This window comes from Diabrotica virgifera, chromosome 4 (genome assembly GCF_917563875.1).
Source record: "Diabrotica virgifera virgifera chromosome 4, PGI_DIABVI_V3a".
Taxonomy (NCBI): domain Eukaryota; kingdom Metazoa; phylum Arthropoda; class Insecta; order Coleoptera; family Chrysomelidae; genus Diabrotica; species Diabrotica virgifera.
The window spans coordinates 250,273,530-250,288,117 of record NC_065446.1 but is presented as its reverse complement, the minus strand read 5'-3'; the positions used below and the strand labels follow the sequence as shown (position 1 = coordinate 250,288,117).

Genomic DNA, 14,588 nt, shown 5'->3' with positions numbered 1-14,588 from the left:
AATTATATTTATTAAATACAATATCAATATTATTTAATAAACAACTCAAAATATTCCTGAAGCCTTATCAAATATTTAGTAGCCTTGTCAATGTCAACACATTCTGTTCGACTGAATGCGTTGTATGACAAATATAGCGAATGTTCGATTGGAAAAATAACACCACGGATACGGTGTTAATTTTTTTCGAATCCTGAAAAAATTAATAGATATTTGTGAAAAAAGGAAATATAAAATATAAAAGGACTATCCGAGAAACTTAAAACAATAGGAAATAAATTCAACATTTCAACAACATTCAAAACAACAAACATATGGAGATCTATTCTATCTAAAACTAAACCTAACAATGAACAAGAAAAAACAAAGAATTGCATTTATAAAATACCTTGTGAATGCGAACAATTTTATTCAGGTGAAACGTTAGAATAAGTGAACATCAGTCTTATATTAAAAATAAAGAATTTGATAGATCTCAAATATGTCAACACGCATGGGATAATGAACAAAGAAGCGGCTCTAATTATGCTAAATGAAACCAATTGTGTCGCAAAATCCTCGGTAGAATGCAGTAGGATATGGTTACCCATACTGAAAGAGGAAGTCAATAGAAAGAAAATACCACGATTAGTAAGTCAATAACATATCGAGTTAGTACATATTTTATATTTTAGTATTACTTATTGTATATCTATGTATTATTAATATTATTTATAATTTAAACATATTAAAGTCAGAATTTGGTATTAGTTTCTTGAGAGTAAATTAAATGTAAGACCAAATACTTACGATGACGGGATAGTATCACGAGGTTTTTTCCTGGTTTTCCCTCGTGATTTACTATGGAATCTCTAACGCGAGAATTTTACTGTCATCGTTGCATTTGGTTGTCTTTTTAAAGACAGATCACATGCTATGATCTGTTTGTGACGGATATTCTTGAGTTGGGGTTGATTTCATGTAATCGAATGAACTATCTTTCAGTAAAGTCGTCCCAGGAACGCAACTCATAAATATTGGCAATACCATTTTAAAGTCTTCTACTTTAAAATGTATAATATATGTCTAAATTGCCAATATAAATGAGTCAGATTAAATAAATTATTAGAAGAATATTTTTAATTTAGTAGTATTTTGTATTTTGACGACACCCGATTTGGGCGTCGAAACGTTAATAAAATAATTTTTTTCAATTTAATTGTGGCTTATTTCCCATATAAATAGTTAATCATAAAAATGCCACAAGGAAATAGCTTCAGAACAACATTTGTGAAAAAATTTAATGCAGAATGAAAGATTGCATTATTATTGAGGGCCGAAAGTTCCTAGAATAAACAAAAAGTTTCTTTTGAATGAGATATTGGAAATTAAAAATCACACTAAATTTTCTCTTCTTTTTCACACTTGTAACTCATTAAAATAAACATAGAAGTAAAATACGTATTAGTTTTCTCAGGATTCGAAAAAAAAAATGAATGCATTTAAAAAGCATTTGCTCGAAATTTTGCGCCTACACTCTTAAACGATAACTCTTTTTTTAGAACGATTTATTTTGTTAAATTAATTTGTTCATTCTGTTTTGTTTCAGCCGGTCAGCTTATAACAAAAGCTCAGTTGAAAGCGGATCCCTGTGATCTCTTAAAAATTAATGAAATAAACGATTGGATTAATAGTTGTTACTACCTGACGTTACAAGATAGTACTTTGCATGATAGGCTTTATAAACATTTGTATTGTCCAAAAGAGAATCTGCCGAGTACCACTGTTCTATCTACAATTAGGAATTGTTATGAAGCTTACGTCCTTACGATAAGTAAGTATAGTTAATTTAGATCGAAAATCATCTACAGTCAACTCCCGTTTATCGGATCATCCGCTACTCAGTAGAAGCTTTTTTTTTTAATATAAATGAGAACCTATTTTATAAACTAGCTATGTGTGTATTATCTTTACTATTATAAAAATAGAATATAAAAATATACGATTTTAAAGAAAATTATAGTTTATTCCCAATAAATCCATATAGAAATTTATTATTATGAGCAGAAATATAATATTCTATTGTTTTAGCGTTGATTGATAAATACGGAAAGATACGAAAGCCTATGCATTATTTTGTTGTCTTTAAAACCTGCCTGTATAGTGGCGCGCCTGGCTTAAATTTGTTGGAACTAGCCTTAGAGGGAAGTGTAAAATTCCCCCTACTCAAGGAACTAGCCAAGAACACGCGGTTATCTTACATGGCCCGTATTCAAAATTTTAACGCAGCAGTCACTATCATATTAATCTGTATTAATTTTTTTTTGTTTTTGTTTCTGCAAAAATGTTAGAAATATAAATTGACTATAGAGTTTTTTCACTAGTCTTGACCTCGCAAGTAAATACTTTTCGAGTTATTTGCGAGTGAATATATTCATTTCTCAAAAAATAGTACGTTTTTAGACGGATTTTCGCAAATAACTAAAAAAAGAAGTATTTCACCAAAAAAACATTCATAGCAAAAATACAGCTTATCAAAAAGCGAAAAAAAAATGTTTTATATAAATATGACATATTATGAAGTCGTAGACCCAGTAAAAGCAGAGTTGTAGCTAATGAAAAGTAGGTTTTTATTATTTGTCAAATTCAAAATTGAATATTTCTACATGAAATAACCAAAAAATTAAGAACTTTTCGGGGAAAACTCATCATAACTTTTTTAAAAAGTTTACAAACAGCTTTATTTTTTTTTGAGTTTCTAGTATCAGAAGTAAACAAGTTGCGCACAAAATAAAGTTGATCCCTTTTTTTGTAAAAAAATCTAAAAATCACCTCCTAATTAGCATCTCAAATGAAATTAATCAGTAGCGCTTCATAAGTTACTTTACGTATGTATGCTTATTATAGAGGATCTGTAAGTTTCATCGGTTCAAAGTGCTTATTTTTGAAAGGCTGTAGTTGAAAGGACTTCAATGAGTCACTAATCACGAGTATATGCAAATTCGGAACAGCCATATCTTAACCAATTTTTGTATTACAGTAAAACAAAATATTCAGAAAACCAAAACCTTTACACTTTGGGATATTTCGTATCACTGATAATTAAAAAATTATTTAAAAAAAAGCATTTTTTTTTTCAAAATAAAAAAAAAGTACTGTATAACTAAATTTACGATTAAACTTACAGATCATATGTATTATAAACAATACATAAGTAAAGTCACTTGTGAAGCGGTAACAATATAATTTGATTTTATTCGTCTTGAGGGGCCAAACGAAAAACACAAACTACTTTTTTTCTTTTTAAATCGTGTTCTGTTGTGATTTATAGCAAATTTATAGCATCTCTTTCGAAATAAAAATTTTATGCAAGTTCCCTTTTAGAGGGTGATTTTCACGCTTTTTTAAAACTATGTTTACAAAAAAGGACCAACTTTATTTTCAGCGTAACGTGCTTACTTTAATGCTACAAACATTTTTAAAAACAAAAACAAAGCTTTTTAAACACTTTAAAAAAGTTGCGATGAGTTAGCAAATTTATAGCATCTCTTTCGAAATAAAAATGTTATGCAAGTTCCTTTTTAGAGGGTGATTTTCACGCTTTTTTAAAACTATCTTTTACAAAAAAAGACCAACTTTATTTTCAGCGTAACGTGCTTACTTTAATGCTAGAACCTTTTTTAAAAACAAAAACAAAGCTTTTTTAAACACTTTAAAAAAGTTGCGATGAGTTTTCCCAGAAATGTGCTTTATTTTTTGGTTATTTCACGTTGAAATTTTCGATTTGGAATTTGACGAATAAGAACTTACTTTTTTAGCTACAACTCTGCTTGTACTGAGTGTAAAGACTTTATACAGACATTTTTTTTTATTTTTTATAAAGTATATTTTTATTGAATACTCTTTTCGATAAAATACTTGCTTATTGTGTTATTTGCGTAAAACCGTCTAAAAACGTGTTTTTTTTTGTTAAAAAACGAACATATTCACTCTCAAATAACTCGAAAAGTATTAGCTTAATGAAAAAACTCAATGGAACAAAACTTGCTACATTAATAAAAAATAACAATAAAAAAAATAAAAAAATAATAAAAAAACAAATTAACAATACAAAAAAAATACAACAAAAAATACAAAAAAAAAATAAAAATTTACAAAAAAAAAATGAACAACCAAAACAGAGTATTATTTAGATAATAATTGTAGATAATAATGTTAGTTTGTTATGTATTTAGAGTTAGAAGTACAGAAAAAATTCCTCTGATTGAAAAATCAAATTTGTTTGTTTTTAAAATAACAAAATGTCTGGCTAATTGGCTTGGCCAAGGCCATCAAATTCACAAAAAAAAATTAATCAGTTTATCCACTTGATAGATACTAGATAGTATTAGACTTATTGATATTATAGCTACCTAGCCTTATACAAAGTGGATTTAGAAAGTCCACATCTACATTAGACAACCTAGTGGATATTGAATCTGTAATTCATGGGTCATTTGGATGTGATAAAGTATGTTTGGCTTATGGCTATCTTTTATTATATTTTATAACGCGTGCCATTTGGGGATTAGATATAAGAATTCTATTAAGTTGGTCAATTCCAGGAAATATAAAATGTATTAATAATTTCCTATATAGACGAAACTTATTCGAATAAATAACGTTCTTTTAGACTCAAAAATCCAATTAAACGACATTCCTCAATGGTCTACTCGTTGCACTTTTCCTTATTGCCATCAATGACATCGCTAAATCACTTAACCCACTAGTTATTTAGAAATTAGAGAATTGGTCAAACACTACTGGCCTAGAATTTTCTCCCACTAAAACTAAAACAATAATCTTCAGTAAAACTCCAAAGAAGCACATTATACTACCAAAAATCTACCTAAAGAATTTCTTCTTCTACTTTTTCTTTTATATAGGCAGTACTGCCTGTTTTTCTTCAACGTTGCCTTTCATTCTTTCCCTAATTTGTCATTCCATCTTTTCCTTGGGTGTCCTATACTTCTTCGGCCTAACGGTGACTTGTCCCTGTCCCTGGCTATTCTTACTATCCTTGATTCAGACATCCTGCTTATGTGTTGATTCCACTCTTCTTTTCTATTCTTTACCCAGGTATTTATATTGTCTACCCCACATATGCATCTGATTTCCTCACTTCTTACCCTGTCCCGTAGTCCTTTTCCAGCAATCCTTCTTAAGATCTTCATTTTGTTGGTATCCAGATGTCTTTGTATTTTGCTTGCATCTGATTTTGTGTAGGCAGTGTAAGTCATAACTGGTCTAATAACTTCAGTCAAATGACTTATATATTCGGTCCTTTGTTTCCACTCTAAGGTATTTGTTTTTCCAAATTGTGTCGTTTAGGCATCCGGCCGTTCTACTGGCTTTAATTATTAGTCTTTTACCTCTTCTTCGATATTATTGTCGGCTGATAGATTAATTCCCAGGTATTTACTTTTATTGTCTAAGTCCAATTTGCGTCTTATTGGTTCTTTGGATATTACTAAGCTTTTTGTTTTTTAAGCTGATATTTTCATATTCATTTCTTTTGCGTTAATGTTGAATTCGTGCAGTAATCTTTGTAGGTCGTCTTCGCACTCTGCTACTAACACGGTGTCATCAGCGTAACAGAGTATTTTTATCTCTTTATCGCCCATTTTTTACCCTCTTTTTTTCTTCACTTGTTTTATTATTGCATCCAGCGTTATGTTAAAAAGTAGAGGGATTAGTGAATCTCCTTGCTTGATTCCTGTGTTTGCTTCTATAATATGGGTTCTGTTATTATTCCATTGACTTTCATTTCTATTTTATTTCGTACATAAATGTTTTCTATCAGTTTTATAATATCCAGTGGTAAACTTTTGTCATATAGTAGGTGTATCACGTCTTTTAATTGTATTGTATCAAACGCTTTCTCTAGGTATATAAAACAGAAAAACCCTCGCTTGTTATACTCTAATGATTTCTCCGCTATTTGTCTTATCACAAAAACTGCATCGTTATGATCTTCCCCTTCTAAATCCTTGTTGTTCAACCGATATATTTATGCACGCCATTATTTTCTTCATCAGTATTTTTGTTGGGAGTTTCAGTATAGTGCTCCGTAAATTTATCCCTCTAAAATTACTGGGGTCTGCCCTATCACTTTTCTTAATAACGCTATCATCTGAGTGGTATTCCATTCTTCTGGAATTCTTCCTGTATTTATTATTTTACTTATCAGGATATTCAGTTCTTTGTGACGTCTCTCTCCTCCGTATTTTAAAAGTTCATTAGCTATTCCATCTTTCCCTGGTGCTTTTCGAGTTTTCATCTGTTTTAAGGCGTTCGTTATATCTTCCTCTTTAATTTCTGTTTGCTCATCCGATTCTAATCCTGGTTTTCCAGTTCTTCATGATTAGCTGTTTGATACAGGTTTTCTAGGTAAGTTGTCCATGTATTTGTATCAATATGTTTTACTTCTATCAATTCCTTCATCTCTGCTGTTTGACCTCTTATCATTTTCCACATTTCCTTTTGCATCCCGTATAAGTCGTGATCCATCTCTTTTGAAAATGCTTACCAATGTTCTGTTTTCTTCCTTCTTACTATTGAGTTTAACTCATTTCTCTTTTTTAGATTCTTCACATATGTTTGTCTCGTTCTTTTGAATTTGTATTCTAGCTAGATTTTCTTTTTTTCTTGGCATTTTATTTTTATTTCTTCACAGATCCATGGGGTGTTCTCCTTTTCTTTCGTATATGTTTACTTATCTTAAGTTCTCCAAGTGCGTCCGTTGCTGCCATTTTGATATTATCTCTAATCTTCCTCCAACTTTCTTCTATGTCTTCATCTGGTGTTATGTAGTTTTCGTTCAGTACTTTTTGCAGTCTTGTCTGGTATAGATCTCGTGTTGACAAGTCTTATAGCTGTTCTACTTTTATTCTTGTCTCACATTCAATAAGGTCTTTTTTCCTGTTTTTTGTAGATGTATTCTGATTTTTCCAAGTACTAGGTTGTGATCACTTCCGATATTAGCTGCACTTAAACATCTTATGTCTAGTACTTAAGTATAATGGATGTTTCTGTTTGTCAATATACATATAATCAATATCGGATATGTGTGCTCTTGTATTTTTGAATGTATATTTTTCTTGATCTTTGTGTCTGAAGAACGTATTGTTTATTCGAAATTCGTTCTGAGAGCAAAAGTTAATAAGTAGTTCCTAAAGAGTTGACAATAAATTATTCAGAATTGATTAACTTCTTGGGAATAAAACTGGATAATCGTCTATCTTGGTAAGACAATATACACTCACTCCGACTGTCAGCTCAAACGGGCTTAACTTAATGAAAAATATCTCTCATAAACAATGGGATGTCGACGTCCAGACTCTTATGACTGTTCACTGAAATTTGGGTTTCAACCTGAGATACAGTCGGAAAAATCAAAGAATACCCATGAACGAACATATAAAACACGCTGTATTTTCCTGTCAACATGTCGCAAAGAAAATTGCCCAGCGCAAGTACATGTAATAATAATTATTACATGTACCTGTGCTGGCCAATTTTTTGACACGGTGACAGGAAAATACAGCGTGTTTTATATGTTCGTTCATGGGTTCATTCTTTCATTTTTTCTACTGTTCAATACGCTAAAGTGTTACGTTTGGCTTGTTCTCTTGTATGTAATGAAAACATGGATAATAAAGACCAGCTCCACTAACAAACTTGAAGTCTTTGAAATAAGGTGCCTGCACCGAATGCTTAAAATATCATGGACATACTTAGGGACATATTGCGAGGAGAACGATATAGTTGTCGGCAACTGGAACTCGAAGGAAATATAGAGGGTAAGAGAGGTCTAGAAAAAGATGTCATGGCTGGGTAATATTCGCCAAATGATATTAATGAAATTACTCGTAATAGAATAATGTAATCGTGACTATCTAATATCTCACCTGACAATAAAATGCACAGTGGACGCCTACGCAGAAATACACGGCACCTTTAAGAAGTAAAGTTAATAATAAATAATTCAATACTTAGTCACTATTTTCCCCCTAACTCGGAAAATATCGACGGCACGAAAAAACTTGGAAGAAATTGTTGGAAATCGCGATTGCAACAATTCATGAGTCCTTACCATTTTTCTCTCGAAGAGTTTAAAGTGGCCGAGCGGGTCACTAAGTCAATTTCATTTAAGTAAATACGTTTGCAATATCTCCAAACAAAATATACAATTATCAGAAGAGACTGTAATTAACGAAAATAACTACCTATTTTTTTATCGAGATTATGAGGCAAATAAGAAATGTACAATATCTAAAATCACCCAGTGAGTATTTTTCTCGTTAAATAAATTTTTTATTAAATAAATTATATTGTTATATATATTATATAAAATTATTAAATAAACTTTATAATATTTAATGATTTGTTTCAAGAATTCAAATTAGAAGACAAATTACAACTACAAAATTATTCTTGCTAATTTAAAAACGAGTTTAGAAAGTAATACATAGGTACACTCCAATAATTATTTTAAAGATTGCCATTGTTATCGTTGAATGAGAACTCAAATTTAAATGCATCAAAAGAATTAAATAATTTTTATTATAATCCGATCGACCCGACCGACCCCAAATTCCGATAACCAAAGCTACCTGAATACGTCTCATCGTTGTCTCAGGTAAATTCAATCTCGCACCTAGAAAGCTGCTAACGCCATCTATTTCTAAAACCACTGGTGTCGTACATAAACGCTCATTTAGTTTCGTATCTTCCAGTAAATTTATCAGTCAACGGTTTTAGTGTAAAGTAACCAACAAAGACGCGTGATTTTGGATTTTTATTTTTATTTTTTGCATTTATGTATTTGAAAAAAAGGACTAAGTTTTCAATCTAATAGCACATAAAACAACATTAAAAATATTACTCTACATCCCACCAGACTGAAAAACAATGGGAACCTTCTCTGGTTACACCTCCGAGGCTTCTAAAATTTGCAAGTCATAACGGATGCTGAGACTAATGAAGATGAGGGAATTTTACAATTTATTTTTGTTTGTCCTTGTTGGGCAGAGAGAGCAGCATATGTGCCTCCTGATGAGAGACTAATAAGTTTCGAAACCGGTAGAGGTGCTTGCTGCATTCTCTGATTGAACTAGAATATGATGCGGCTGTAGTTTCGTGTTGCAACGAAATTGAAAATGGTTATTCATTTTTGAATTATGTATTTGACTTCCAGCGATTTTTGTTATTCGCGACAACCGTGCCACTTAACCCCACGATTAAACGGAAGTTGACTGTATTTTTATTTGTTTAAGTGACTATTTCTTATCGCTCGGTATGCCTGTATGCTTTTGCACCAGCTCAAATCAATTTCACACGTCACGAGACGCTTGGAGTTTAATATACATCATATACATTTCTACTCATTGACTTGCTTGCATCCCTGCTTCCTCAGACACTCTGGCTGATACAATTTAAAACACGGCAAGGCCAACGAATGTCTCCTGTTTATTTCCAACTTCAAGTGGTTAGCGTACAAAGGAACCATCTACTTTGATTGCCATAAACAAAAACTATATTATTAAATCTTTTAGTCCTTTAGGGTCTACTCCATTTCTAAACTATATTATTAAATCTTTTAGTCCTTTAGGGTCTACTCGATTTCTTCGTTCTCCGTTAGTATTTGATTAAAGTTCTTCTTGAGGGTACAGTTTTCTATCTTAATATTCGAATTTCTTCTTCAATTTTTTTTGCTTACTTATTAATTCTTTAATTACTGTAGTTTCACTTTTTTTACTTCCTTCGTATCACCTGTTGAATCTTCGGCTATTACTGTGCCGGTGCTCTGTGTCTCGATGATATCTGGAAACTTAATGATATATCAATAAAAAAACAAGCATGTTTATGCTTGAAATTTACATGTTTTTTTATTTTCAGAAAAAAAGTCGTACACCACTTCTGATTACTTGGCATATTTTGGAACATATATTGAGGCACGAAAGGTAAGTAAATAAAGTTCACGTAGAAAAATATACCATCATTATTTTGTAACTGTGTGGCCTAAGAAATAGATGCAAGATTTCTAAGGAATTTTCTTTGTCATTTTGAACATTTATCTTTTAGCAGATTAGCAGTTACATTAGCAATTTTTGCTCTATTCCTAAGAATACAAACGCTAAAGACTGCAGTACATACAGAAAAAGATAATTAATAATTCATGTTTTCAAATTATTATTGGACTAAATACGCAATCCACGGAATACTTGTACAGAAAAAGAATATCAGAGAAGATTGCTGAGAATGGAATATTAGAAAACGATAACATCGAGGAAAGCTGCCAAAAACTCAAAGATAACATAATCAGTGCTGCAACAGAATCATTTGGAGAGAGGAAAGTAACGAATACTAACATATTAAAAAAGAAAACCCCTTGGTTCAGAGAGGAAGTGAAGATAAAATGTGAAGAAAAAAAGAAAGCCTTTTTACAATACAGAACACAACAGACATACAACCATTACAAACGAATCATAAACGAAACGAATACTTTAGTGAAACAAATAAAAAGGGAACACGGGCAGAGTTTCTCAAAACAGGTGGAACATGACTTCTACGGAACACAAAAAAGAAGTATGGAGAATGATCAGAGGACAAAGAAAGGAGATAAACGCATTAATAAAAACGAAACACATTCAGAAGGAGACATGGGCAGACTGCTTCCTATCTCTATTTGCTAAAGACGACGAAAATGAACCACCAACACCTGAAGTTACGACCAACGAAGAAATAAACATCGAGGAGGGAGAGATAAAGGAAGCATTAAGAAAATTAAAAAATAGAAAATCTCCAGGAGAGGACAGAATATCGAACGAACTTCTAAAGTACGGAGGACAAGATCTGACTAAACAACTATGTCTAATCTTCGGGGGCTCAGTGGAAGCTGCTCTTCAGTTGATTGAAACACCAATAGCACTTAGATAATTTATTTATAAAGACCGACACTAGGGAAGTTACCTCGGGAGAACGAGGAGTACTGACTATGGCTTATACGCGAATTAGTTGAAGACTCTTTCTCTAGCTGAGATATCATAGTTTTATAGAAGCTGAAATTGGGTCATCGTTGACACGAGACTCGCGTGATTTGTGTATCTAACAAAGGTAAATAGTTTTACTTTCGTCAGCACTTTTGTATAATTTCCAAATTATATTGTTTAATATTGACAAATTAGTATCTAAATTAATGATCCACATGTGTAAATATAAAAACAAATTATTTCGTGGGATCTACTGGGTGATATAATTATACTGTTCAATTCGGATATTAATTCTGAATATTTGGTATTGGACAAACTATTAAAACTAATACAAAAAAATAATAGAAAACAGAATACCACACGAATGGAGATCAAGCATCCTAATACCTCTCTTCAAAAAAGGAGATACATCGGACCCGGAGCATTACAGAGGAATTAACTTATTAAACACAACATTAAAATTAACAACCAAAGTGATAACAAACAAATTGAATGAAGTCATAACATTATCAGAAGAACAATAAGGTTTTAGGTCGGGAAGATCATGCACTGGCGCTATATTTATAATGAGGCAAGTTCAAGAGAAATCATTAGAATACAACAAACCGGCATATTTATGTTTCGTCGACCTTAACAAAGCATTTGACAGGGTCAAATTAAAGGACGTTGTCCATTTGTTATACTCAAGAGAGGTACCTCTAGGAATAATTAAAACGATCGAAAACATCTACTAGAACAACACAATAAAAGTAAAAGTAGAAGATGAACTAACTGACCCAATTGAAGCCGGCAATGGGATAAGACAGGGGATTCCTTGAGTCCTTTATTGTTCCTTGTAACCTGATCAGGGATGACATAATAAAAAAGTAAGAACTAAAAAAGGATACCAAATGGGAGAAAAACCACTTAAAATAATCTGCTATGCAGAGGATGCAATACTAATCTCTCAAAGTGAAGATGATTTACAACGTATGCTGCACCAATTTAACATAATCGCCAGAAAATTTAACATGTTAATTTCCCCAAAAAAGACAAAATGCATGGTTATAACAGCAAATCCAATAAGATGTAAATTGGAGCTGGAGGGTCAGATAATGGAACAAGTGATGGAGTTTAAGTATCTAGGCATCACCCTATCTAGCTACGAAAGGCTCGAAACAGAAGTGGAAGATCAAGTGAATAGAGCAAACAGAGCCGCAGGTTGCCTGAATGACACAATATGGAGAAATAAACATATGGGAAAAGAAATGAAAGGCAGAATTTACAAAACAGTCATCAGACCAATAACGACATACGCGGCAGAAACACGACCTGACACAGAGAGGACAAAAAGATTGCTCGAAACAGCGGAGATGAAAACCCTCCGAAAAATCGATGGTAAGACTCTATGGGACAGAGCTAGAAGTACAGATATATGACGGAGATGCAAGGTGGACAACATTATTAATTGGGTAAGAAACAGAAGAATAGAATGGAATGACAACATAAGCCGAATGACAAGAAATAGAGTAGTAAGGACAGCGAGAGACGGTTCCCCAATAGGAATACGAACAGGGGAAGACCATGAAAACGCTGGAACGACTATTTACTAGAGGCACATTGAAAAAAACAGACAGAGTCATGTCTATCCAAAAAGAAGAAGAAGAAATTATTATTGAAAATAATACATGGTAGTATAAATAAAAAAACTGGAAGGAGGGATATATGATAGTCAGTTTGGGTTCAGTAACGGACTAGTAACCAGGGAGGCGTTATTTGGTTTTAATGTGATAGCTCAAAGATGCACTGATATGAATGTGGATGTGCATGTTATGTTGATTTTGAAAAAGCATTTGACAAAGTGAGGCATGAAACATTAGTCCAAATTCTAAAGACAAAAACAGACAAAAGCGACTTACGAATAATAATAAAACTTTACTGGAATCAAAGAGCAGAAATTGTAATAGATGAAGAACCCAGTTCAGAAATTGTACTCAGGATAGGAGTCATTTTAGCTTTATAGCCTTCATCTCAATCTTACCATGTCCACTTAGATTTTTAATGGTCTTAAAATATAGGATAGAATCAAAGATTTGGGTTAGTAAAAAGAAAATGTTTCAATGTGACAAGATCGGCGCCAGGCATCCGTTCCTTTGGTAGATATGGTAAGACGTCATGTTGTTTTGGTAGCCATGAGCGTAACAAAAAAAGTTTTGAATGAAATAATTATAAGTCGCATTGAAGATGCTTCACCTATTGCCGTTCTCTTGGTACCCCGGTAACTTTCCATCTCACCAAAACCCCAAAGATTATGTATTGGCTTTAACATGATGTAAATCAATGCATTTTAGGACCATTTAGGAAAGAGTACCATATCTTTAACATTGCTTGTATCTTTTTAGGAGCCATTGGTTTACGAAATATCAAATCTTACATCTGCGATCGACTTATTTTGTAGAGAAGGCCAACATCTCACGGCGTTCTCCTTGTTAAGAACGTTATCGAATACTTTGTATTTACAACCGGCGATGGACAAAACCACCATTAAGCCTCTACGTACCTTACTTCATACAAGATTCCTCCCACAACTTATGTACGCAGTTGTTTCTGCTAAATTCATCGATTTGGATCTTCTGTTTACTCTTCTCATAACTGCACGGCAAGATGCTATGAAGTATTTGATGCATTATTTACAAACGAATAAAAGGAATTCTAAGAAGTTACACGATTTGTCTCTAGTAGGTAAGTCGAATTATTTTATTATATTTCTGTAGGTATTCGGCCCTATTCTGTCTTCTTCTTCTTCTTGTAGTTCCTTCTCCTATCGGAGGTTGGCTATCATCACAGCTATCCGTACCTTATTGGCGGCTGCTCTGAAACGATCTACTGAGCTGCAACTATACCACCCTCTTAAGTTTCTCAACCAGGAAATTCTTCTTCTACCTATAGATCTTTTACCCTTTATTTTACCTTGCATTATGAGCCTTAATATCTCATATTTCGCACCTAGGGTAATGTGGCCTAAATATTTTGTGTAACTTTTAACAAATCGAATAGAAATGACCAAGTCGAATCGTAATTACTCGAAATCAGAATGTTTGATATCTATCGCGTCATTTTCGTGTTTGGATTGGCATTCTGTAACGCACATCGTAAGCAGGTTAAATCGACATCTGATGTCGCCATCAAGAGGGCGCCGGTCAAGAGGGGGTGGCAGCCCCGCATTGTCAAGCGAAATTAGTGTTCTGTGACCTGTTTGTTACTGGTTCTAAATTTGAAATACGACACCTTTGCCATATCTTCAATTTTTCATACTATCACATTACATACAGTTGCATTTTTAAAAATAGTTTTGAAATAACAAAAAAGAAAAGTTTTGAAAAGTAAACAATAAAATATTAGTGTAAATATTGGACAAAAAACCTCAAACGATGATAAATGGTTTTAAATCAAAGTTAATTAAAATTGTTATAAAAAAGAAGATAAACTGCTAAATAAAAAAGATAAATGAAGATAAGATGTATGATGTAAGATATTACTAATAATATACAATCTTAAGATTTGATTCCAGCTAAAATAACTGATAAACAACTTTTC

The 14,588-nt window shown here is 32.4% G+C and overlaps 1 protein-coding gene across 1 annotated transcript in view; it reads left to right on the top strand.

Moving 5' to 3' along the window:
* The window catches only part of LOC114326885 (kinetochore-associated protein 1), a 120,184-nt gene that overhangs the window by 59,954 nt on the left and 45,642 nt on the right, over positions 1-14,588 (top strand). The window contains exons 18-20 of the mRNA XM_050648845.1: positions 1,589-1,813; positions 9,919-9,983; positions 13,394-13,733. Coding sequence (XP_050504802.1) covers positions 1,589-1,813; positions 9,919-9,983; positions 13,394-13,733 — 630 coding nt within the window. The remainder of the gene's footprint in view (positions 1-1,588; positions 1,814-9,918; positions 9,984-13,393; positions 13,734-14,588) is intronic.